Source organism: Gracilinanus agilis, chromosome 3 (assembly GCF_016433145.1).
Source record: "Gracilinanus agilis isolate LMUSP501 chromosome 3, AgileGrace, whole genome shotgun sequence".
Lineage (NCBI taxonomy): Eukaryota > Metazoa > Chordata > Mammalia > Didelphimorphia > Didelphidae > Gracilinanus > Gracilinanus agilis.
Window position 1 is genome coordinate 400649286 of NC_058132.1, and position 23395 is coordinate 400672680.

At 37.4% G+C, this 23395-nt stretch overlaps 1 protein-coding gene across 1 annotated transcript; it reads left to right on the forward strand.

Annotated features, from left to right (window-relative positions):
- The first annotated feature begins 9637 nt into the window (after window positions 1–9637).
- LOC123239573 (40S ribosomal protein S29-like) lies at window positions 9638–10012 on the forward strand. Its single transcript, XM_044666843.1, has one exon. The coding sequence runs from the start codon at window positions 9661–9663 to the stop codon at window positions 9829–9831; it is 171 nt and encodes a 56-aa protein (XP_044522778.1). The 5' UTR covers window positions 9638–9660; the 3' UTR covers window positions 9832–10012.
- Window positions 10013–23395: the final 13383 nt, after the last annotated feature.

The window sequence follows — 23395 nt, forward strand, 5'->3', positions numbered from 1 at the left end:
AATTAACCCTTATGTCTGTCTTAGAATCAATACTGCATATTGGTTCCAAGTCAGAAGAGTGGTAAGGGCTAGGCCATGGGGCTTAAGTGACTTGCCCAGAGTTACATAGCTAGGAAGTGTCTGAGGTAAGATTTGAACTGTTATAGGAATAAAGGATTTCGCTTAGCTTAGCTTAACAGAGCAGACTGATTGGCAGGCAGATTCTGGAACTTTGAGCAGACAGTCAGTTTGGACTTGGCTCTGAAGTCTGATGGTGGGAGTTGAAGACACACAGAAAATCCCTGAAGCTGGTTCCCTTGTTGTGAATTAAATTATCTTCTACAATCAAGCATATCAGTGAAGGAGTAAGGTTGAGAAGAGTTGTTTGGCTTTGTGATGGGCACAGAGACCATTCCTCTCTCCCTCTCCTGAATTTGGATTATTGGCTGTTTAACAAGACTCCTGTGAACATCTCTGAAACCATCTCTATCGGACTTTACGTGACATCCCCAACCTCACAGCTAGATCCACTCACCAGTAGCCTGTAGTTAGTTAGCTGATAGAGTAGATTTATTCCTATAATTTGGGTGGAGACCCCTTAAGGTCATTAGATTAAATTCCCATTCCCCATCCATTCCTATCCCAATATTCATTAAACATCTTGGTTACAATACTCTTTCCTTGTAAATTCCTTACCCAGATAACCAAGTTGGCAAATAGAAGAACCCACTGTGTATTCCAGCTATCTCCCTTGTGCTAACTATCTTAACTGTACTCAGTGATTCAATCCCCAGGGAGACCTGTCAGTTACATCTGGTATCTCACTATTCCCTTAGCTATTTACCCAGTTCTGTTTTATTCATCTATTTCATTTATATATATTAAGTTACCTATTTCAGAACCCAGAACCTCCCATCTCTAGGCCTGGCACTCAATCCACCAAGTCACCTAGCTGCCTCATCTATTAAACTTTTAATGAACAATCAGAATCCAAACTTCACAAATTATTCTCAAAAACTAAGAATGAAATCATTCTACCAGAATCCTTTTGTAAGAGAAATATATTCCTAGTATCTAAACCAGGAAAAGATAAAATGCAAAGGAAAACCTATAGGTTCCATCAGTATCATTAATGAATATACACAAAAATTTTAAGCAAAATCCTCTGAGAGATAATAGCAATTTATCCAAGAAATAACTTGCTATGACCAAGTTTGGCTGATATTAGGGACAAAAGCATGTTTCAATACTACAAAAACAATCCATATGATTAATCAAAATCAAAACATTCCAAACCATGCGATTATCTTAGTAAGTGTAGGAAGTCTTTGACAAAGTGCAACTCATTTATGCCCCAAACCCCATGAAGTATAGGCATAGAGGGACCTTTTTCAATATAATGAAAAGCATCTATCTAAAACCAAAAGGATGCATGATATGAAATGGGGATGTACTAGAATATTTTTAATTAATATAGAAGTGATGCAAGTAGCCACTTTCTCCACTATTATGCTATAGAATACTGGAAATGCTATCAAGTACAATAAGACAAGACAAAGAAATGAAAGGCATAAAGATAGATAAAAAAGAGACACAACTATCCCTGTTTGCTGACAATATGCTGATATACTTGAAAAATCTGAGGGAATCGGCAAATATGCTAAATAACATCATTACAAAATTTCAGGCTACAAAATAAACCTTCAAAAATCAACAGCATTTCTATATAATAATAACAAATCTAAGAAACTTTAATAGAAGAAAAAATCTCATTCCAAATAATTGCAAATATACATGACACCTGGGATCCATCTACCAATGACACAAAAGACTCATATAAGTTCAATTACAAAGTGATCCTTATAGAAATAAGGAACAATGTAAACAGCTGGAGGACTTTTCAGTGCTCATGCCAATTATTATTACTTTATTCTACTGGTCATGCTAAAGTAGTAAAAATAATAATTCTTTCCAAGTTAATTTATTTTTTTAATGCTATCAGTTAAATTACCAAGAAAATCTTTCTTGGAACTTGATAAAATAATAATAAAATTCATTTGAAAAAGCAAAAGATCTAGAATATTCAGGTCATTGATAAAAAGAAGTAGGGATGAAGGACCTCAATCTATACTATAAAGTAATAGTCATCAAAACCATCAGTATTGGTTTTAAAAAAGAAAGAGTAGAACAGACTAGATGAAGTAGATTCAGAAATAATGAAACACAGCAACCCAGTCTTTGATAAAGTTGAAAATATAAATGATCTAAGAAAGAATTCCCACTTTGATTTTTTTTGAACTGCTGGGAAAACTGGAAAGCAGTCTGGTTTAGATCAGATGAGGCTTAAGACAATATTTTACACCATATTTAGGGGTGTACAAGGTATTCAGAGAAGACTAGTACATCAAACATGAGGGCTTGCCAATCTCTTTTCATGGCTTCTTTCTTCCTCTGGTGTTCATCTGCCATCCAGCTCTCACCTGTGGCTCCAAGAAGCAATAGTATGCACAGTGGCCATATTCTGGTAAATCATCTTGGCAGGTGGGCTAAACAAAAATCTTTACTATTATAATCCTATTATAGTCCAGGAAAGCCATTGATTAGAAAATCTCCATATATACCAAAATATTTATAGCAGGGCTTTTTATGATAGCAAAGAACTAGAAACAAAGAAGATATCCATTTATTAGGGAATGGCTAAACAAATTGTAGGACATGAATTAAATGGAATATAGTATGCCATAAGAAACGATGTATGTGATGAATAGAGAAGCATGGAAAGATTTACATCAACTGATTCAAAGTGAAATAGTAAACAAAGCCAAGAAGACAATGTATTTGTATGTGTGTGTGTGCATGATACAGTGTGTAAGGAGTGACTAGAAAGCACCAAGTGGCTCGAGCTGCTCTGTATTCAGCAGGTGGGCAGCAGCTCTAGTCCTTACTGGGCCAATAGGCAAGCACTGAAAATTCTCAACTGACAAACAGGATATGATCTTTATCTCTTGATGGTATATACTCAGTGTCTTCCTGATAAAAACTGGTTTTGATAATCTGACTGTGAAGAAACCAAAGGATCTTGATAAGATCGGGAATTAATCACAGACAGGAGTTGATGTTTAGTCTGTGAAAATTTTCCCAGTCAAGGAATCACTTCAACTGACACACTTCACTCTGAAGATCTTTGACATCAATTAACTAATTTAATTTGAAGATAACAGGAACAACTTAGGGATGGTTTAAGGATTAAGGGAAGATGGGAACTGGAAAGAGGGTTAAGGATAAACTAGATTAACATGATATGCTATCTCAAAAGTCAGCAAATTTTCAAAAGTGCTGTAGCCAGATTCTCATACATATTCATTTGAGTCATGCTTGATCCTAATAATTTTGTTACATTCACTTTTTATTTTTTATGTGTATGATTGTCCTTTTCATTTACATTGTTGTAGTTATTGTATATGATAATCATATATATCATGGTATATATTTATGTGATTATTATATGAAATTATACTCTATATCACATGTTGTATACAATAATTATACAGTGGCACCTTGACACACAAGTTTAAGTGTTCCAAGGCCAAGCTTGTAGCTCAATTTGCTTGTGTGTCAAATCAAAATTCTCCATTTAAATTAATGGAAATGCAATTAATCCGTTCCAGCCCCCCCAAAACCACATGAATGTTTTGTTTTACATACTTTTAAATACAAAATTCTAATCTTTTGATTAACAAATTTGGAGTCTCTCTTCTTTTAAACTTCTAAGCATTGACTTCCTTGTATTTGTTGGTAATTTTAATAGCCCTTCACCTTTAGCATTTTAAAGTTCTCTTTCATAATTGTTTTGATTATTTTTCCTAATTTTTTCTCCTCTCTGTTCTGCTTTCAGAGGATACTGTACCTTTTTTCTGTTTCCTGTTATATACTCTATCCTTTCTCTGGTATAGTTCCTCATTCATTTTTCTCCTTCCCCTTGTCTATTAGAAATTGTTATTCTTGATTATGAAATTAACTCCCCCTAATTTCTGTCTTTTTATTTACATTGACATTTACTAATATATTTATTTTCTCTTATCCTTGTTTCCCCTTCTTTATCCATTCTTACCCTGCTTTCCCCTGCCTAATCTTCTAGGAAAGAACACATATTTTTCTTAGTCCTCATTTCTAAGTCTTTTCCCTTTCCTTGACCTTTTGCCCTGCTTCTTCCTGAAAATCTGTCATAAGTGTTCATTTTGTGTCTTTTCTCATGGCAATAACAGATACCTTACTATTTTTTTAAACTGTAGTTTCCCCACTACTTAAATACTTTTTGCTTCTTTGAAACAGATTTTATTAGATGAATCAACTGAATTATGTAGATATACATTGATATGTTTATATATCTATACATATATATATGTGTAATACATATGGCTGTAACTGTGATGTTAGAATTTCAGAGGTGTTACATTATACAAATCTGAAATTTAATTTCTAACCAAAATATCCTAGATCACTTACAAACTCATTTAGCCTTTTTTGTGATTCTATTGTTTCAAAAACTGGCTTTTATTTTAAGACCTCCAAGTGCTTAATCTCAAAGTAATATTTTCCTAATTAAACTGCATCAGACCTCCAAAAGTATTACAAAAGCACAAGCAAATACCTAAAATAGAGTGGTCAAAGGGAATATTATGAAACCCCTAGAGCCAAGAGGTCTTCTTTCCTTTCCCACCTTCAGTTTACTATATGACACTAAATAAATTTCTTTGTCTCTATATTATTCAGTTTTTCAGTGTGAAAAATGAAAGTGATAATATACCACAAGAAAAATATTGTGAGAAACACATACACACACACACACACACACACACACACACACACACACTGTTGTTAATGTTTTATTTTATGTATGCATAGATCACATATAAGTGAGGCAGTCATGAGGGAAAACCAAGCACCTGCTTTTAAGAAAAGACATTTTGTGTTCTGCTACCACATGGGTGGAAGTGACCTCTTTCCTTTGACTGGACATAGGCTATGTCTTTAAAACTATGAGACTGGTACACTTTTGGTCTTCTCCTATGGTGTCCAGAAAGGGTGAAGGTCTTCTTCACCTTAGCTTGGTCACCATGAATCAAACTAGTAATGTAGGTAAACTTTCCCTTTCTCTCTTTAACCCTGCAGCTCTGAGAAATAGGCTCTGGGTTTTGTTTTGTTTGTCCTCTTCAGTTCTAGATACATATGGTTGAATTCCCACAAGATCTGAATTTGAGCCATGGCCATATTTGAGTCAGGATTCTAGCCTGGATGTGCAACTAGACAGTCCAGTAGGGAATGAGAAACAAGGGGTTCTCAAAACATGGAGGGATAACGTGGTATGGGGAAGGAAAGATGCTATATGGAAAGTGAGCTAAACTGAAAACTTAATCCCCTTTAGTCCCTAGAGATGATATGGAAGTGAGGGATTTTTATGTTCCCAAGTATTAGGAAAACTGGAGTTTTAGGAGAGAGCTGGAGTCAAGATGGCAGAGTAAGGGTCACAATTGCACTCAAAACAACGCCTACCAAAAAATCCACAGAAAATGTCAAATTGACTTCTGAAAGGAAAAATGAATAAAAAGTCAAAGTGAGTAACTGCCCAGGGTAGTTCAGAGGGGTCTGGGGTAGGGGTGACCAAGAGGGCAGCATATGGGTTGCAGTGAGAAGTAGCTTTGGCTATGAGCCTCAGAAGTAGTTATAGTGGGAGCCCTCCATATACTCAATGCAAAGAGATGGTAAAGTGACTAAATATATGATCAGAAAAAGGTTCTAGGGGATTCCTGTAATATTAATGGGCACATAATTTGGCACCATTTAGGACTATAGTCTAATACTGGATCACAATTTCAGGACAAAGAGAAGTTGTCTCAGTAAAAAGGAAGCAGGGTAAGAACCAGAGTGCAAGGTAGGAGGTCAGTGATCAAACTTCTCCCTGAGGTTTACTGCTTTGGAAACACTGAAAACTTATAGGCTCCCAGATTGAGCTATAGAAGATCAGACTGGCCGTCCCTTCCAGAGGTGCAAAGAGTCAAATTATTACATAAAGTCCAAAGTCAAAAAAAAGGCTAGAAATATGAGTACCAATTCCCCACCCCACAAAAAAAAACCCTTATAAAAATTTTCTAGTTATAGGAAAGGTCAAGACACAAACTTGGAAGAAGACAATGACTTGAAAACATCTACAAGCAAAACCTCAAAGAAAAATGAAGATTAGATACAAGATCAATAAGAATTCCTAGAAGAGCTGAAGAAAGAGATTTTTTAAAGGGAAAAAATTATTTTAAAATCAAATAAGTGGTTAAGGAAAAATTGGGAAAAGAAATAAAAATTATGAAAAAAGAATTAGCAGCTTGGCAAAAGAGGTATAACATCTCCCTGAAGAAAATAACTTCTTAGAAATTAGTATTGGCCAAATGGAAATTAAGGGATTCATGCAACATAAAGAACCAATAAAACAGGGGCATCTGGGTAGCTCAGTAGATAGAGAGCCAGGCCTAGAAATGGGAGGTCTTGGATTCAAATCTGGCATTAGACACTTCCCAGCTATGTAACCCTGGGCAAGTCACTTGACCCCCATTGCCTAGCCCTTACCACCCTTTGGCCTTGGAACCAATACTCAGTATTAATTCTAAGATGGAAGGTAAAGGTTTTAAGAAGAAAAAAAAGAAGCAATAAAACAAAGCCAAGGGAATAGGAAAACAAATAACTAACCTGGAAAATAAATAAAGGAGAAAGAATTTAAGAATTTTTGGACAACCTGAGAGCCACGATCAAAAAAACAACCTAGACATATTTCAAGAAATTATAAAGGAAAATTGCCCAGATATTGTAAAACCAGAGGGCAAAGTAGAAATTGAAAGAATCCACCAATCAGCTCCTGAAAGAGATCTCAAACAGAAAACTCCCAGGAATATTGTAGCTAAATTCTGGAACTCCTGAGTCAAGGAGAAAATATTGCAAGCAACTAAAGAGAAACAATTCAACTACTGTGGAGTCTCAGTCAGAATCACATAAGATTTAGCAGCTGCCATTATTAAGGAGTGGAGGGCTTAGAATGTGATGTACCAGGAGGAAAAGGAGCTAGAATTACAATCAAAAATAATTTATCCAGCAAAGTTGAATATAATCCAAAGTGGGGGAGGGGAAATGGATATTGAATGAAATAGTGGACTTTCAAGTATTTTCTGATGAAAAGACCAGAGATAACAGGAAATTTGATTTAAACATGAGACTCAAGAGAATCACAAAAAGGTAAATATGAATGATAAATCTTAAGGGATTTAAGATATCATTTATATTCCTTTGTGGGAGGATGATACATATAACTACTAAGAACTATATCATTATTATGGTAGTTAGAAGGAATCAATATGGATAGAGGACATAGATGTGAGTTTATTAAGTTGGAATTATCTCAAAAAAGTAATGAAAAGGTGAGAAAGAAGGAGGCACTGGGAAAAGAGAGAAGGGAAAAGAATGGGGGGAATGATTTCACAAGAAAGAGACCTGCAAGGAAGAAGTCAATAGTAGAGAGAGAATCAAGACACCTCATCCCCCCCCAGCCCCATTGCCCTCTCATCCTGGAAGAGGAGTCATATTAGATAATATAGACCAGGGTAGTCATTGTTAGATTAAGTTATTTTGAGCACCTTTCATGCTTTTTCACATTGACTACTTTTATTTAACCAACCAGACAAATTCCAACTTTGCCATTGAGTAGAAAACATTTAGAGATGGAATTACAGGTACAGAATCAATAAGGAAGAACCTTTTGGGTATTGGTGGGCTTTTATTATAATTATAATTACACCCCATGAATTAAACCTCCAGTTGCCTGCTTCCAGCTGCCACATGTGCTGATTCCACAGTGAAGGACCCATGTACTCTAGTAAAGCAATTTCTCTTTTGGTTACCAAAGGCCATTCCCCCTGAATGCACTCAATCCCAACTGATTTCAGAGATGAAGCAAGGTCTGGCTAGTATTTGGATGGAACCCACTCCCTTCCAGGAATACCTGATGCTATGGTAGGCAGGTAGATGGTGTAGCCAGTAGAGCATTGAACTTGTGGTCAGGAAGACCTGAGTTTAAATTCTAAATCAGACACTTAATAATTGTGTGATTCTGATCAAGTTTAACCTCCTTCAATTTTAGCTTCCTGATGGGTGTTGATGTCTGTGGTCTCTGAGGTCCCTTCATGATCTAAATCTATGACCTTTTTTCCCTGTGACAAAAAGAGAGAGATTCTAGCTCACTCCCTTTCTTTGGCTCTCCCATTTGACAAGGAGCTCTCCCTCTTAATCTTCCCTCTAAGAGATGAAGGAGGGAAATATCCTTTCCTGGGATATTTGTGTGTGAGCATATGAGAAGCATGTGAGAGCGTGGTAATTAAACCAAATATATGAGCTAAGGAAAGCTTAAAACCTGGCCTTGGGTCCCTGGCTGTCTTATCTGGATCATATTTTCTTCCATGAGGATAGAAAATGGAATTTCAAGCCCATGATAGATACATCTAAATTTAGCCCAACCCTTCTGAGTTTAAGAAATTGGAGAGACTGTTGAAGCTGACCCACAACAAAAAGTTTTTTCTGAAGAAAAGACGATAGTTTAAAGAAGGAGTAACATAAAGTCTAATCTGACTTGACAGAAAACAAAGACCTGCCTGGACATCATTTATTTATTTATTATTTAACTTAATTGGGGGGGGGCAGGGGAATCATTTAGAAAAAACCAGATGAGGTAAAATATAAAATGCGCATTCAGGAATCCTGAAAAATACACCATGCATTGTCTCTCCTGGATCTGTTTTCCAGGTCACTTGTTTCAATGAAATATTTCAGTTTTTTCCATTTTTTCATTCTTTTGATTTTGTTTTATCATTTCTTGATGTCTTATGAAGTCATTAGCTTCTATTTGCCCAATTCTAATTTTTAAAGACTTAATTTCTTCCATGATCTTTTGATCCTCCTTTTCCATGTGGACCAGTCTATTTTTCATGACCATCTTCTCTTCATTGGATTTTTATGCCTCTTTTTCCAGTTGACCAATTTTACTTTTTAAGCTGTTATTTTCTTTTTTGCATTACTCTTACCTTCTGTCTTAGAAGCAGTACTATGTACTGGTTCTAAAGCAGAAGAGTGTCAGGGCTAAGCAATTGGAGTTAAGTGATTTGTCCAGGGTCACACAGCTAAGAAGCATTTGAGGCCATATTTGAGCCCAGGACCTCCTCTCTTTAAGCCTAGCTCTCAAGTCACTGACCCATCCAACTTCCCTGACATATTGGTAGTTTTAAGTTACTATATCTTGTTTTAAGATTCTATGAGCATTTGTAAGCCTTTTGGTGTCTGGCAGGATTTTTATTTGGAGGAAATAAATGCCTTTTCCAAACCAGGTCCATGTTATACACTAAGTAATTTTCTTCTTTTCATTTTTGGTAGGGACCCTAAAAATGAACCACACAAAATGTTAAGGAATTTTCCAAGAGATTCTGGAATTGAAGATTTAAAGAAGCAAAGAGTGAAAAAAAGGAGTCCAATCTATCTCATTAGTGTCTTGATACCCCCAAAATGGAACCCTATCACTGAGTGTGGGTCCAGATCAAAAAATCCTTTAAAATATAGAATTAGTTTTTGTCTCACGGCTTTCCTACTGGCGCTATGGGTCACCAGCAGCTCTACTGGAGCCATCCTCGCAAATTCGGCCAGGGGTCTCGGTCTTGCCGCGTATGCTCCAACTGGCATGGCCTGATCCGCAAGTACGGTCTGAACATGTGTCGCCAGTGCTTCCGACAATATGCGAAAGACATCGGCTTCATTAAGTTGGACTAAATTATATTTATGGATCTTCAGTGATTTCCCTGACCATCAGCAGTGACCATTTTACTGGACTCTGGACAACTATTTGAGCCACCTAAAGATTGATGCTGTTCATACTTCATACTATGTTAATTTGTACATAAAATTAAAAAAGGTCACCCTCCATTATGATTAAAATTTTATTGTGAACTTGTGCAAAAATATAAGTTGGATGCAGTAGGAACAAGTATGATGGTAACTATGGGTACAAATGATCTAACATCACAATCTAGATCAAAATTCAAGGTCCAATGGAAAGATGTTATAGAAATTATAAGTAGGCCCTGACAATGGCTTAAAATTAGAAATGGTTTAAAAGACATTGAATTGATCATTATATATTAATATCACATTGAAATTATGAAAGAGGGGCATGTATTCTTGGTACTCTGAATGCTTGCCAGGAAAGATCACAATCGGCAACATGAAAAGGGGCAGCAAATACACTTTAAACACAGAAGGTATGGGTGCAAAAAGCCCAGAAAGGCAGTCAAGTAGTTAAAAGTGGTACAGAGACAGGTGGGGGGACATGAGCCTGGGATAGGGTGGTGAAGGGAGGCAAGCAGCATGAAGCAGAGAACATTCATATGACCATGTTTTAGAGTTGAAAGNATATATATATATATATAATTAAAAACTATATGTGTGACCTTAGTAAAGTTATATAATGTTGGCCTTTAAGCGTTAGGTAGATGTTTAACTATGGGCTCTCCAAGAAAAAAATATATACATGACTCACTTTTAAGTTTAATCTATAAAGTCAGCTAGTTGGCTCAGAAGATTAAGAGCCCGATCTAGGGATGGGAGGTCCCGAGTTCAAATCTGACCCCTTAGACCTTTAAGTGATTCTAAATATAAAAAAGTATTACAGATTTAGAGTTGGAAGGAACCCAAGAGGCCACCTATCCCAGGCCCAGCTCCACTCCTACCTTGTTCAAGTGAGGAATTGAAGTCTGGAGTAGCTGACTTAGCTAAGGTTATATATATGATATAGTTAAGATTTGAAGTAGGATCCTCCCACTCCCAACATGTCACCAAGTTGCTTCTTTGTGTTTTCACTGGGAAAGTGATGAAAAGGACTAGGAGTTGTGCTGGGGTCACTTTCTTAGCTGCCAGCTTCCAGGACCCTAGAAAATCTTACCCTTCTTGCCTCATTCTTGAATGATAGATTTGGAACCAGAAGTAACCTTTGAGGGCAAAGGTAGACTAGAGTCAATTCAGAAGAGATTGGGAAAAAAACAACTGTCAATTTTATACCTTAGAAATTAATAAACCCTTTATATTAGGGCTTGACTTATTGTTTTGTTGATTATGTAGAATTAAGGAAAGTTATGAGATAATGTTAATAATTCATATTAATTTTTTTAAATCCTTACCTTCCATCTTAGAATCAATACTGCATATTGGTTCCAAGATAGAAGAGCAATAAGGGCTAGGCAATGGATATTAAGTGACTTGCCCAGGGTCACATAGCTAGGAAGTATCTGAGGTCAGATTTGAACCCAGGACCACCAATTTCTAGGCCTGGCTCTCAATCCACTGAGCCACCTAGCTGCCCTCTCTTTCTAGTCTTCTTACACATTATTCCCCTCCATGAACTCTGCCATCTAGGTATCCTGGCCTCTCTGCTATTCCTAGTATAACATACTACTTCCCCCAAATCTAGGTATATTCATCGGCTGTCTCCCATGTTTGGGTTATTTTTCCTTCTCATCTCTGTCTCCTGGCTTTCTTCTAAAATCTCACCTTCTGAAAGTAGCCTTTCATTATCCCCCTTAATGCTTTAAGATCATCTCTAATGAAAAAACATTTTAACGATTATCTCCAAAGTATCCTAGATATATCTTGTTTGTACATCATAGTTTATATGTTTTCCCAAATTGTGAGCTCCTTAAGATGAGAAACTTTTTTTTTTGTCTTTCTTTGTATTCCTGAGCCTTAACACAGGATCAGGCACAAAGCCTTTATAAGTGCTGATTGACTGGTCAGAGGCTGGAAATGAACCCAGAACTCCCTAACTAGTTCATCCCATTAGCAGCTATTTCACACTTCCTTCATAGCCTTTGGTCCTGGAGAAAAAAATTTGGTCTAAGTCAAATTTTTTTTTTCTACACATCTTAGAGGAGGGAGAGTTGGAAATAGAGTACAAATATTGGAGAATAAAGGGAGAAAAAAGCATACACTCTTTTGGAACCTAGAGATCCAGGGTCTAGGTTGCAGCCCTGTTGCCACTGAGAAAACAAGGAAGGAGCATAAATAAAGTGCTGTACAACCAGCATGAAGCCTGTTACATAGATGGAGAACAAGCAAGAATGAGTGGTTGCTTGTGTAGAAGAGAGAGTAAGCTTTTTTCTTGTGCTTCCAAGTCAAGGGCTTGTAGTCTGAGGCAGTCCTTTTCTTTAAAAAAAAAAAAAAAAAAAAAAAAGAACTTTTTTTTAAACCTTTACCTTTTGTTTTAGAATCAGTACCATATATTGGTTCCAAGGCAGAAAAGTGGTAAAGGCTAGGCAATGGGGGTTAAATAATTTGCCCAGGATCACACAGATAGGAAGTATATGATGTCAGATTTGAACCCAGGAACTCTCTTCCCTAGTCCTGGTTTTCAATCCACTGAGCCACCTAGCTGCCCCCCAGTAAAACCTGTTCTGATCCAAGCCTTGGTTACAAGATTTCTTATCTGTAGTGGACATAGCACTTCAAGAGATATATCATGGGATGACTGATGGTAGTAAAATCGTTCCTTAACAGTCAAAAGAGAGTCAAGAAGTATTGTTAACAAATGTTTTAAACAAATAAAAGACAGAAATAATACCAGTGCCATGCTGACTGATAGGGACTCTTTCTTTTAAATTATTATTTTTTTTTAAACCCTCACCTTCCATCTTAGAATCAATACTGTGTATTTGTTTCAAGGCAAAAGAGTGGTAAGGGCTAAGGAGTGGGGGTTAAGTAACTTGCCCAGGGTCACACAGCCAGGAAGTGTCTGAATTCATATTTGAACCCAGGACCTCCCATCTCTAGACCTGGCTCTCAATTCACTGAGCTACCCAGTTGTCCCCTAATAGAGACTTTTTCAAAGACACAGCTTTGTGGCTTTAAGTGATAAAAGATTCTGCTCATTAGGAAGTGGGTTTGCTGACTTTTCCAGAACTGGTTAATCATGCAAAGTGAATTGGCCAATATATGAAGTGTTGGCATCCATCTAATCTATTGGAAGAGTGAGGAAAAATCAAAATGTCAACTGACTGAATGGATTATTAGGAAAAACAAACTAAGAGCTATGAATCTGGAAAGTAGAAGGCAATTTGAGATCTAATCCACCAAAAATAAAATTCAGCTCGAGTAGTGGAGTGGAGTCAAATTCTAACAGCAAGGGTTCCCTAAAACATATTGACTTAGAAAACCACAAATTAACATTATCTATGTTGTACTGCATTTTTATTTATCTCATTAACTATTTCCCAATTACATTTTAATCTGGTTCCTATAGACAGTGAGTTTGACACCTTTGGTATTATGGATAGAAAGGTGGCCTGAAAGTCAGAAAGATCTAAGTTCAAGGCCCACCTCTGACAAATACTAGATACTTTGGGTCACACATCTTGCATGTGTGACTCAAACTCTCAGTGTTGTAGGTAATTCTCTAAAATACTAAGCTGGAAAGGGACAACCTCCTTTGATTGAGGAAATTCCTCACCAGGTACTCTCAGGACAGGTGAAATCACAGATCTAGTCTTTCTCCCTCTTATACCAAATGGTATAAGCCCAGCAAGGTGGACTGAGCAGCCAATCATTTCTTAGCCTGGGGAGAGGAAGAATTCCTTTCCTCCTACTTTCACATAGATGTGGCTTTCTTTCCCAACAATTTACTCCCTTTTTCCCTTCATGAGAGATCCAGTCTGACAAAATTGCTGCTCTTGTCATGCTGACTTGCTTCACCACCCCCAAGATTTATCTTTCTTTTACTGGCTCACATCTCAGGGGAAAGTGGCCCTGAAAATTGTTTTCTTCCTCAAACGCAGTCAGTTAAATGTGTGACTCAGATGTCCAACCAGTTTACAGTGGCAAAATCCATACTCAAAACAATCATTTAAATCTACTTTCTTTCTGGGTGGGTTCTTTCCTACCCAGTCAAACCACTCGCATTCAAATAAGTGGAGATGGCACAATGAATAGTTAGCCATCTTTTAGTATCATTTCTACTAAGAAAATGGGAAATAGGGTCGTTTAAAAAGACAATAGTTTTCCCCAGTGGAACTGTGTGTCGGCTAAGGGTTTGGGGAGAGGGAAAGAACATGAAACATGTAAATATGGGAAAATATTCAAAATAAAAATGAAAAAAATAAAATAAAAAATAAAAAGACAACAGTTTAAATGTAGTTTCAAGGTGACAAGATGGGAAAGAAAAGAGAAAATAACATGGCTGGCTTTCCCTTTACCCTGTTCCCTGTTGGGGAATGGGTAAATGCAAAGAATAGAAAAAGACAGGTATGTGTGAATGGATCCCCATTCCCAGGGGAGCCCATATGGCAGAGGGAATCTCCAAGTCAGTCTCTCCAACAAAATGCCATTTCTGTATGTCAGCTGGGCACTGTCCAACTCTGGGTTCTTCCCCTGCTTCTCATCATCGTATCCCGGGCTCTTAGGGCTTCTCTTTGGCACCCTGGTCACAGGAAGCTGCCAGCTGGCCAGCATACAGCTCATACCACAATGGAAAAGTTCAGTAGAAAGACCCCAGCTGGGATGCTGTCCTGGCTCCAGTCTCCATCATTCTCCATTGACCTCAAAGTCAAGTCTCTGGTCCTCTCCTTACCTCAAGGGACAGAATTTCTTTATGTTTTCCAAAGCCAGCATGAACTCAGAAGGCAACCCAAACTAAATACTTGTGTCTGGCTCCTAGCCCTGACGTTCTCACTGGTCTCTGGGTGTGGCACTACAAAGAATTAAATTTATAAATTTTTATTTCATGATTTATTAAATTACATATTTAGAATGGAATGGTGGGTTCCAAGGGGATATCTTAAAACCTTGTAGTAAGGGAGTTTTTAAAAAAGGATGATTCTAGACAAAGGTACGAGGCCCATAGTACAAGTATGTCCTGGGATCCAAAAATTAAACTTTGACATTGGTTGAAAAAAAATGAATAAACCAAAAGACCCTGATTTTAAACATAGCAGTGAACTGGGATAGTGTGACCACTCGAGAAGACTAAGGCTGTATGTAGATATACAGATGGAAATATCAAAATTCTGTCATTTTCAATTATTCTTTCTTGTTCTAGATCATATGAAAAACAAAATATCAGACCAGACATTTTCACCAATACCCACAACCTCTCAAATCTTTCCAAACCAAAATTTATGTGTCAAAATGACAGCTTCAGTTGTTTCCATGGTTTATGACACCTAAAATTCAAATGAAGGGTTAAAAAAAACCTCAGAGACTTGTGCTCACTGAGCCTGACTTCACTCAGCACCTCTTCCCTACCTCCTATGTTACTGAGAGCAAGGCAGGATTAGTAGATGCAAAGATTACATCAAAATCTGCTCCTGGGGGCTGCTAGGTGGCTCACTGGATAGAGAGCCTGGCCTGGAGATGGGAGCGCCTGGGTTCAAATAGGACCTCAGATACTTCCTAAATGTATGACTCTGGGCAAGTAAAGGTTTAAAAAAAATCCACTCCTCCACTCCAACTCCCACTTACAAGGGTTGTGGAAACCTCAACTCTTGGCCAAAGAATTTTGCTTAGGCCTGAACAGCCAACTTTATCACAGTCCTTGTTGGGGGCCACAGTCCAGAGGCACTAGTGCCACAAAGCTCCAAACTACTGATGCTAGGCAAAATAGGCTCCGAATTGCTGGTACGAGGCCAAATAACTGAGGAAAAAGGGGAGGGGGACCTGACACTGGGATAGGACACCATATGTGAAGGGCATTGATGCTCAGGTTGTAGCCTAAGGTGACCTATCCTGCAAATCTGAACTTAACCATATAGGACAAAAGAAAGACATTTAATAATAGAGTTTGGAATGTTTTTTAGAAATAAAACTAGAACTGCTGAAATTATTTTCTTCTTGATTACCCAAAATAACAAAAACACAGGAGGATTGAATGCTTCACACAAAGTCAGCAGTAGCTACAAGGTGACAACAGAACGACCAATCAATTGTTCTTTCTTTACTAACTCTATTTATCTAGAGTTAAGAAAAAGATCCAGATGATGGACCAAATTTTTCATATTTTATTTCAAAAGTATCCATACTCTTTGTGATAAAGGGCAGTCAGTTAATAAACATTAAGCGGCTACTATGTGCCAGGCACTGTGCTAAAAACTGATGATGCAAATAAAATCAAAGAACAGTCCTTGCCCTCAAGGAGCTCACAGTCTCTGAGGGGAAGATAAAAAATAAAAAAACTAAAAAAGGTCAGGGCTAGGAACTGAGGAGACAGAAGAGACTGCCTTCTTGTGCAGGGACATGGTGAAGTCTTGGGAGAACAACCAGGTAGGAAATTATTGGGTGGCTACCCCAGTGTCCCTCCTTAAATGGAGGATCTAGGGGGAGGTCTCCAGCATCTACCTTCTACTTCCTCCAGTTAGAGGAAAAGGGAGCCCCCAAGGCCAGGGGATACTGAGGAAAGGTGTGTGAGCTTCAGAACTCATGTGATCTTGTGGGAAGATGTATTTCTGGAGACAGTAAGGAAGTCCAGGAGAGCATCCAAGTGGGAAATTATCAAGGGACTACTTTGGTTTCCCTTTTCAAATGGAGATCTCCAGTGTCCACCTTCCAGCCTCGCCATTCCAAGTAAGTCCATGGAGAAGAGGCTAGTTTTTCTCTAAAAATGAAATTAAATTGTCCTTGAGAATTAATTGGTCCAAAATACCCTGCCATAATCAGTTAATGTAGTTTCCCTATAAAGTATGAGGGAGAACAAAGGAACAAATTTCCCAAGGAATCTAGGTTTCTTATCATACACTTCAAAAAACCCCCCCAAAAACCTTTACTTTCAGTCTTAGAATCAATGCTGTGTATTGGTTCCAAGGCAGAAAAGCGGTAAGGGCTAGGCAATGGGGGTCAAGTGACTTGCCCAGGGTCACACAGCTAGGAAGTGTCTGAGGCCAAATTTGAACCCAGGACTTCCCATATCTAGGCCTGATTCTCAATCCACTGAGCCACTTAGCTGCCCCCATCGTTATATACTTCTAAATGCATGCACCACGATGGCAAATGATAAAGGGAAGGGACCTGTGTCCACCTGATTCAATGCCATATCCTTGATGAATATCCATTGCATGCAATTTTTTTCTTTTTTCTTTTTTTTTTTAAACCCTTAACTTCTATGTATTGGCTCATAGGTGGAAGAGTGGTAAGGGTGGGCAATGAGGGTCAAGTGACTTGCCCAGGGTCACATAGCTGGGAAGTGGCTGAGGTCAGATTTGAACCTAGGACCTCCTGTCTCTAGGCCTGGCTATCAATCCACTGAGCTACCCAGCTGCCCCAGCATGCCATTATTAAATAAGCTTTTTTTTGGGGGGGGGTGTTAAATGCCAGACTGTCTCCAAGAGCCTCATTTTGTTTCATTCCAGAATCCGGACCACTTAACTGGCCCAAGTCAGGCCTCACCCAGAACATTTGGCAGAGGAAGTAGGATTTATACCAAATAACCTTATGGTTGACGTGGGGAAAGTATGGGGCAGAAACAGGGAAATTGTGATGAGTGAATGGTTTGATATAAGAGGTTGGCATCTCTTCCTAGGCATGCTTCTGGCCACATACTGAGAGTCATCTGAATGGGACAGGGAGGGGCTCCCAGTGACACAGTGGGAGCATCCTAATGAGTGTATAAGGTTATTGAAAAGATAATAAAAGTAGCATAATGACTAGTATTCCTTGGCTATTGCTAACAGCTATAGAAAAACTTTATCACCAGCATAAGGAAACCATAATTAAACAATATATATTCAGCAGCTAGAAATAGAAGTTTTTTAAAGGTCTTTTTAAATGATTTAATTTTTCTTTCAATATAAACAGAATTTTAAGACATACAGAGAGTCTTTGGGGCTAAATGTGTTCTGGGGCTTAAAGCAATTTAAAATGTTTTTTTTCCTAGTTCCTTGAGTGGTAACAACCTATGACAAATATTGTAAAATATCATAACTTTTCATTTGGAAGCAAATTTATATAATTTTGTATTTGGAGTTGATGATAATCTCCACGTCCATCGTCAGCTCCTCTATGTCTGAAACCTCCTAGCAGGCTCCTAATTCGGAGATTATTTGGGAACTGTGCTGAGTGAATTTCTTGGAAGTGTTTTTATATAGTATTTAGGAGTCCATTAAGAACAATGCCACCTGGACTTTGTCAAGACTCTTTACTGCAAGGTATTGGGGATGACACTTGAAAAGACAAGGTTTACATTTTTCCAAAATACTAAAATGACTTTCCAGAAGTGAGAATATGGACAAAAGTACCAAATTTAAGCCAGGTGATTTGCTGAGGATGACAAAATTTTTACTGTAAGGGCAGAGAGGGTGATAAGGGCAAACAGGTTAGTTCTCAATTTGTGGAACGTTGGGCCATATGTGACATTAAAGGATCTGCCTGCCGAGGATGATTTAGTACTTTGAGGAGGTCTTTGTCTCCCTTCTCCTCCTGCCCTAAAGCTAGGGGTTATATAGATTTGAAAGGAGCTATTGCTTATGCTCCTATTTTGGAATATGTGGGATTGGAACTCTGGGAATTCAGTTTTCAAGTGTCAATTTTTAAGACTCAGTTACACTATTCAGGTCATTTTAAGCCTAGGAGTCAATATAGTGGTCTTTAAGGTCTACTAGGTTCTCCTGTCTTATGCTTTAAGGAATTTATTTTAGATGAAAAGTTCTGAGTTCAGTAATAATCCCTCTGAGCCTCCAGTTAGGGAAATTCCTAGCACTTTGGCAGAGATTGGGTTCTCTACCTGATTTTTACATTTATATCTGTCTCTTAACCCCTCACCTCTTTGTGGATGAGAGAAAATTCAGTTTACTGGAAACATAGGTAAATGAAACAGCAAATTATATTAGAGTGATATAATGGATATTATGGGTATATACATGTATATGTACATATATGTACACTATGGATAGACAGGCATCAGAAAAGGGTAGTTGTGAACAATTGTGGATCTACTCTTGGGAACTTGTCTCCTCCTGGGTCTTCTGCTCTGAGATGGCTGAAGAGCTAATGACTATCCTTAATATCTCCCTTCTCGGCTACAGCTTAATCTCCTCTTTATTTACCTTTCCCATATGCTAAAATGCCATGCTTGCTCCAACTTCTCAAATCTAAAAACTCAGAATTGATCTCTTGGTTCTGAGATAGCTTCTTATTTTTGTACAAATTTCGTAGGATGTTACCTAATTCTCTTCCACAACGGCTTTGATTGATTCGAGGGCATGTACTGACAGTGTTGATACTCTGTTCTGATTATTTGATTCAATCAAAAAGTGTTCTTACCTAACAAATATAATTACTTTAAAGTAGTTGGGATAATCAGCAGAGCCTTACCCTTACATGTGTGTATATATCTATTTTCCTACAGATATATAAATATGCACATACATGTGTGTATATTTTATGTATGGGTGTATGTATGTTATATACATACACACATACCTGGTATTATATCTCTATATGGCACTATAGTAATATGTTATTCTTTCTTGTATGCTCAAAGGTCAAATGTTCAGCTCTTCCTGAGTGAGTAAACCCAGGAAGAAGATAGAGGAAATGAAAATAAGGAAGTTACTGTCTAAAAAAACTAAATGTATTCAGGAGCAAAACAGAAAAAGTCAAAGCATCTTGTCCATTTTCTGAAGCTGTCTGCTCCTCTGTCTAGGTATAGATTGAAGGTCAGCAAGAGAAGTGAGTAATTGTTGCATTAAAGTCCTTCTCTCTCCTCTCTCTCTCTCTCTCTCTCTCTCTCTCTCTCTCTTAATTAAAAAAACTTGTGACAGCATCTGAAACTTGAATATATACATTGATCTAAATCTGGGAAAATATTAATAAGTAAATGATAGCTGTTCCATGATCATTCCTATTTAAATAATAAGGCTTAAAAAGCACCTTTCTCACAACCTTTGAACTTAGGTTAATACAAGTATTATTATCATTTTGCAAATGGGGAAACTAAGGCACTCAAGAGATAGAGCATTATGCTGAGAATCATTCAACTAGCAAGCTTCAGATAAGGTTAAACATCAGTGTTTTGATTCCAGGAACAATTCTCCAGAAACTTAGATTAGTGCTACATTCTTCCTGAGTACTCAAAATTAATGATGATGATGATGATGATAAAAATAAAGTAATAATTTGATCACTATAATTTATATAAATTTATATGAAACTTTTTTCTCTCTGGACCTATGATTCTGCTGGTGTATAGTGCTCCCTCTTCCAGTGCAGATTGACAACTGTTTTACAACTTTTAGCCTTAGAAAGTTGCTTGTGACTTTCTGTTGGCTTGTCCAAATGACAAGTTATTCAACTCAGGTCTTCCTAGTCCTGGAATTCCTTCTGTCTACTAGATCACACTGTTTTTCTATATATCATCTAATAGTCTACAAAATGAACAATAGAGATTTTCACAAACTAATAATGTTTAAAACAATAAGACATATTAAGCATATATAATGGCATAAAACAAATAATAATAATGGTGCATATTAATAAACACAAAGGAAAGCCTACAACTGAAGATGAAATGCCTAGCAGCAAAAATATAGCAGCAGAGGAAACAAGGGAAATATAAAACCAGGAACACTGAGAAGACTTCAGGAGCAATGGTTTCCAAGCTACAGAAGGAAGAAGAAGGAAAATTAGTCATGTTCCACTAGAGAAGTTACCCTCAAACAGGGCATTCTTAACTTCACCAATTTTCCATTATTCCTACTAATCAGTGTCAAGAATGCATAGAGTCCTTTCTCCCTTAGACCTATATGAAGTCAAGAAAGACTAGAGTCAGCAGCCCCGCTCAACATATCTTAACATTTTCTATAAAAGAATGCCTCAAATCAAAAGACCAAGGTAGGACATTTTTCTTACATAAGAAAATTTAGGAGGTCCATCAGAGAGGTCTGTAACACTGAGTTGGAGGCCATTCTGGAGTTCACATACACAATGTAAAATTGGCTGGAGCAGTAGCAGCTTTAAGAACTCTCAGCCTAGAGATGTTAAGGAGGTTGGACAACTGGTCAGAAAGGGATTACAGGGGCCCCATAACTGTCCCTGAGTACAGCTGGCACTGTTTGACAACTCTGTTGTCCCTATAAAGCTCTGGTCATAGTTTATAGTTCATATGCTCCAGAATGAAGAGAGAAGCTCTAGTGGTCAGCCATGAGGGAGAAGAGCCCCTTGTTACCGTTCCAGAGCCAAGAGGAGCATTAGTGCTTTAGGATGCAAAAGAACAGGAACTCTTCCTGGGTAAAGACCATAGTGCAGAGGAGGAGAGCAGTGACCACACTTTTCCCAAAATAACAACACCTTGGAAGCACTAAAAACTTGCAGACCCCAGAACTAGCACTGAAAACAGTAACATAAAAAAGCCTAAGGTTTGGGAAAGTGCCTCCCTGCCCCATGGTGTGTAGAACCCAACTTTAACATAAAATTCAAAGTCAAGAAATGGGCTGAGAAAAATGAGCAAACAAAAAGAGGCACAAAAATTCAATGAAGAAAAGGAATTTCTTTAAAAGCAGAATTGGCCAAAGGGTAAAAAGAGGTACAAATGCTCATTGGAGAAAATAATTTCTTAAAAATTAGAACTGGGCAAGTGGAAGTTAATGACTCCATGAGACTTCAAGAATAAAATAAAGTCAAAAGCAGAAAAAATAGAAGAAAATATGAACTATTTCATCATAAAAACAACCAATCTGGAAAACAACTTACATAGAGATAATTTAAGAATTATAGGATTACTAGAAATCCACAATCAAAAAAGGTGGGGGGCAGCTGGGTAGCTCAGTGGATTGAGAGCCAGGCCTAGAGACAGGAGGTCCTAGGTTCAAATCCAACCTCAGACACTTCCCAGCTGTGTGACCCTGGGCAAGTCACTTGACCCCCATTGCCTACCCTTACCAATCTTCCACCTATAAGTCAATACACACACACACACACACACAAAAAAAAAAAAAGTTAAGGGTTTAAAATTTAAAAAAAAAGGTGCCTTGATATGTTATTTTAAGAAATTACCAAGAACTGCCCCAATATGGGGCAAATGGTAAAAGTGAAATTGAAATAGAAATAATTCATTGATCACCTCCTGAAAGAGATCCAAAACCCTAACCATAAATCCCAGGAATATTAGAGCCAAATTCCAGAGCTCCCAGGCAAAAGAGAACATGCTACAAACTGTCAGGAAAAAAAATATTCAAGATCATACGAGAGCAGAGGTCTTGTAATATGATGTTTTAGAAGGCAAAGAGCTAGGATTACAACCAAGAATGACCTATCCAGTAAAACTGAGTATAATCCATTAGGGATTTAATGAAATTATTTAAAGAAATGGAGGACTTTCAAGCATTTATGATGAAAAGACCATAGCTGAATAGAAAATCTGGTGTTTAAACATAAAGCTCAAAAAAATCATAGAAAGGTAAACATGAATCATAAGAGTCTTAATAAGATTATGTCCTTTATATTCTGATCTCAAAATTATAATGGAAGGGAAAAAAGAGGGATGCACTGGGTGAAAAGGAAATGGAAAAAAGAATGAGGAAAATTATATCACAGAAAAGAGGCATGCAAGGAAGGGGAAATTGAGGGGGATGGCAATGTGAGTCTCACTCATCAGAATTGATTCAAAGAGGAAATAATATATACACACTCAGTTGTATATAGAAATTTATCTTAACCAACAGGGAAATAGGATGGAGAAAGGATGCAAGAAAGGAGGATGAGGAATGATAAAATGGAGATGGAGTAAGGGAGGCAGTGATTCCAAGCAAAATAGACTTTGGAGAAGGGGCAGGATAAAAAGAGAGCAAGAAGAAGAAACAGAAGAAAATAAGAAGGGGGCAATACAGAATTATTATGAATGTGACTCACCCATTAAATGAAAGTGGAGAGCAGAATGGATTAGAAACCATAATCTAACAATATATTGCTTATAAGAGAGATACATGAAAAAGAAAGGCACACACGGAGTTAAAATAAAGAGTTGGAGCAGAAACTATCTAATATGTTTCAGCTGAAGTTAAAAAGACAGAGGTAGCAATCATGATCTCAGACAAAGCAAAAGTAAAAATAAACCTAATTGAAAGAGATAATTAGGGAAACTACATTTTGCTACAAAGGTATCATGAAGTGAAATAATATTTTAAAAATTTAGAACAAATTTCTCCAATAAAGGCTTTATTTCTCAAATTTCTAAAAATAAGAGCTATTTTGCAATTAATAAATGATCAAAGGATATGAACAGGCAGTTTCAGATGAAGAAATCAAATCCATCTATAATTACATGAAAAAATGCTTAAATGTCTATTGATTAGAAAAATGCAAATTAAAA

Coding starts and splice junctions, on each gene's coding strand:
- LOC123239573 (XM_044666843.1), top strand. CDS start 9,661: ATGGGTCACCAGCAGCTCTACTGGAGCCATCCTCGCAAATTCGGCCAG.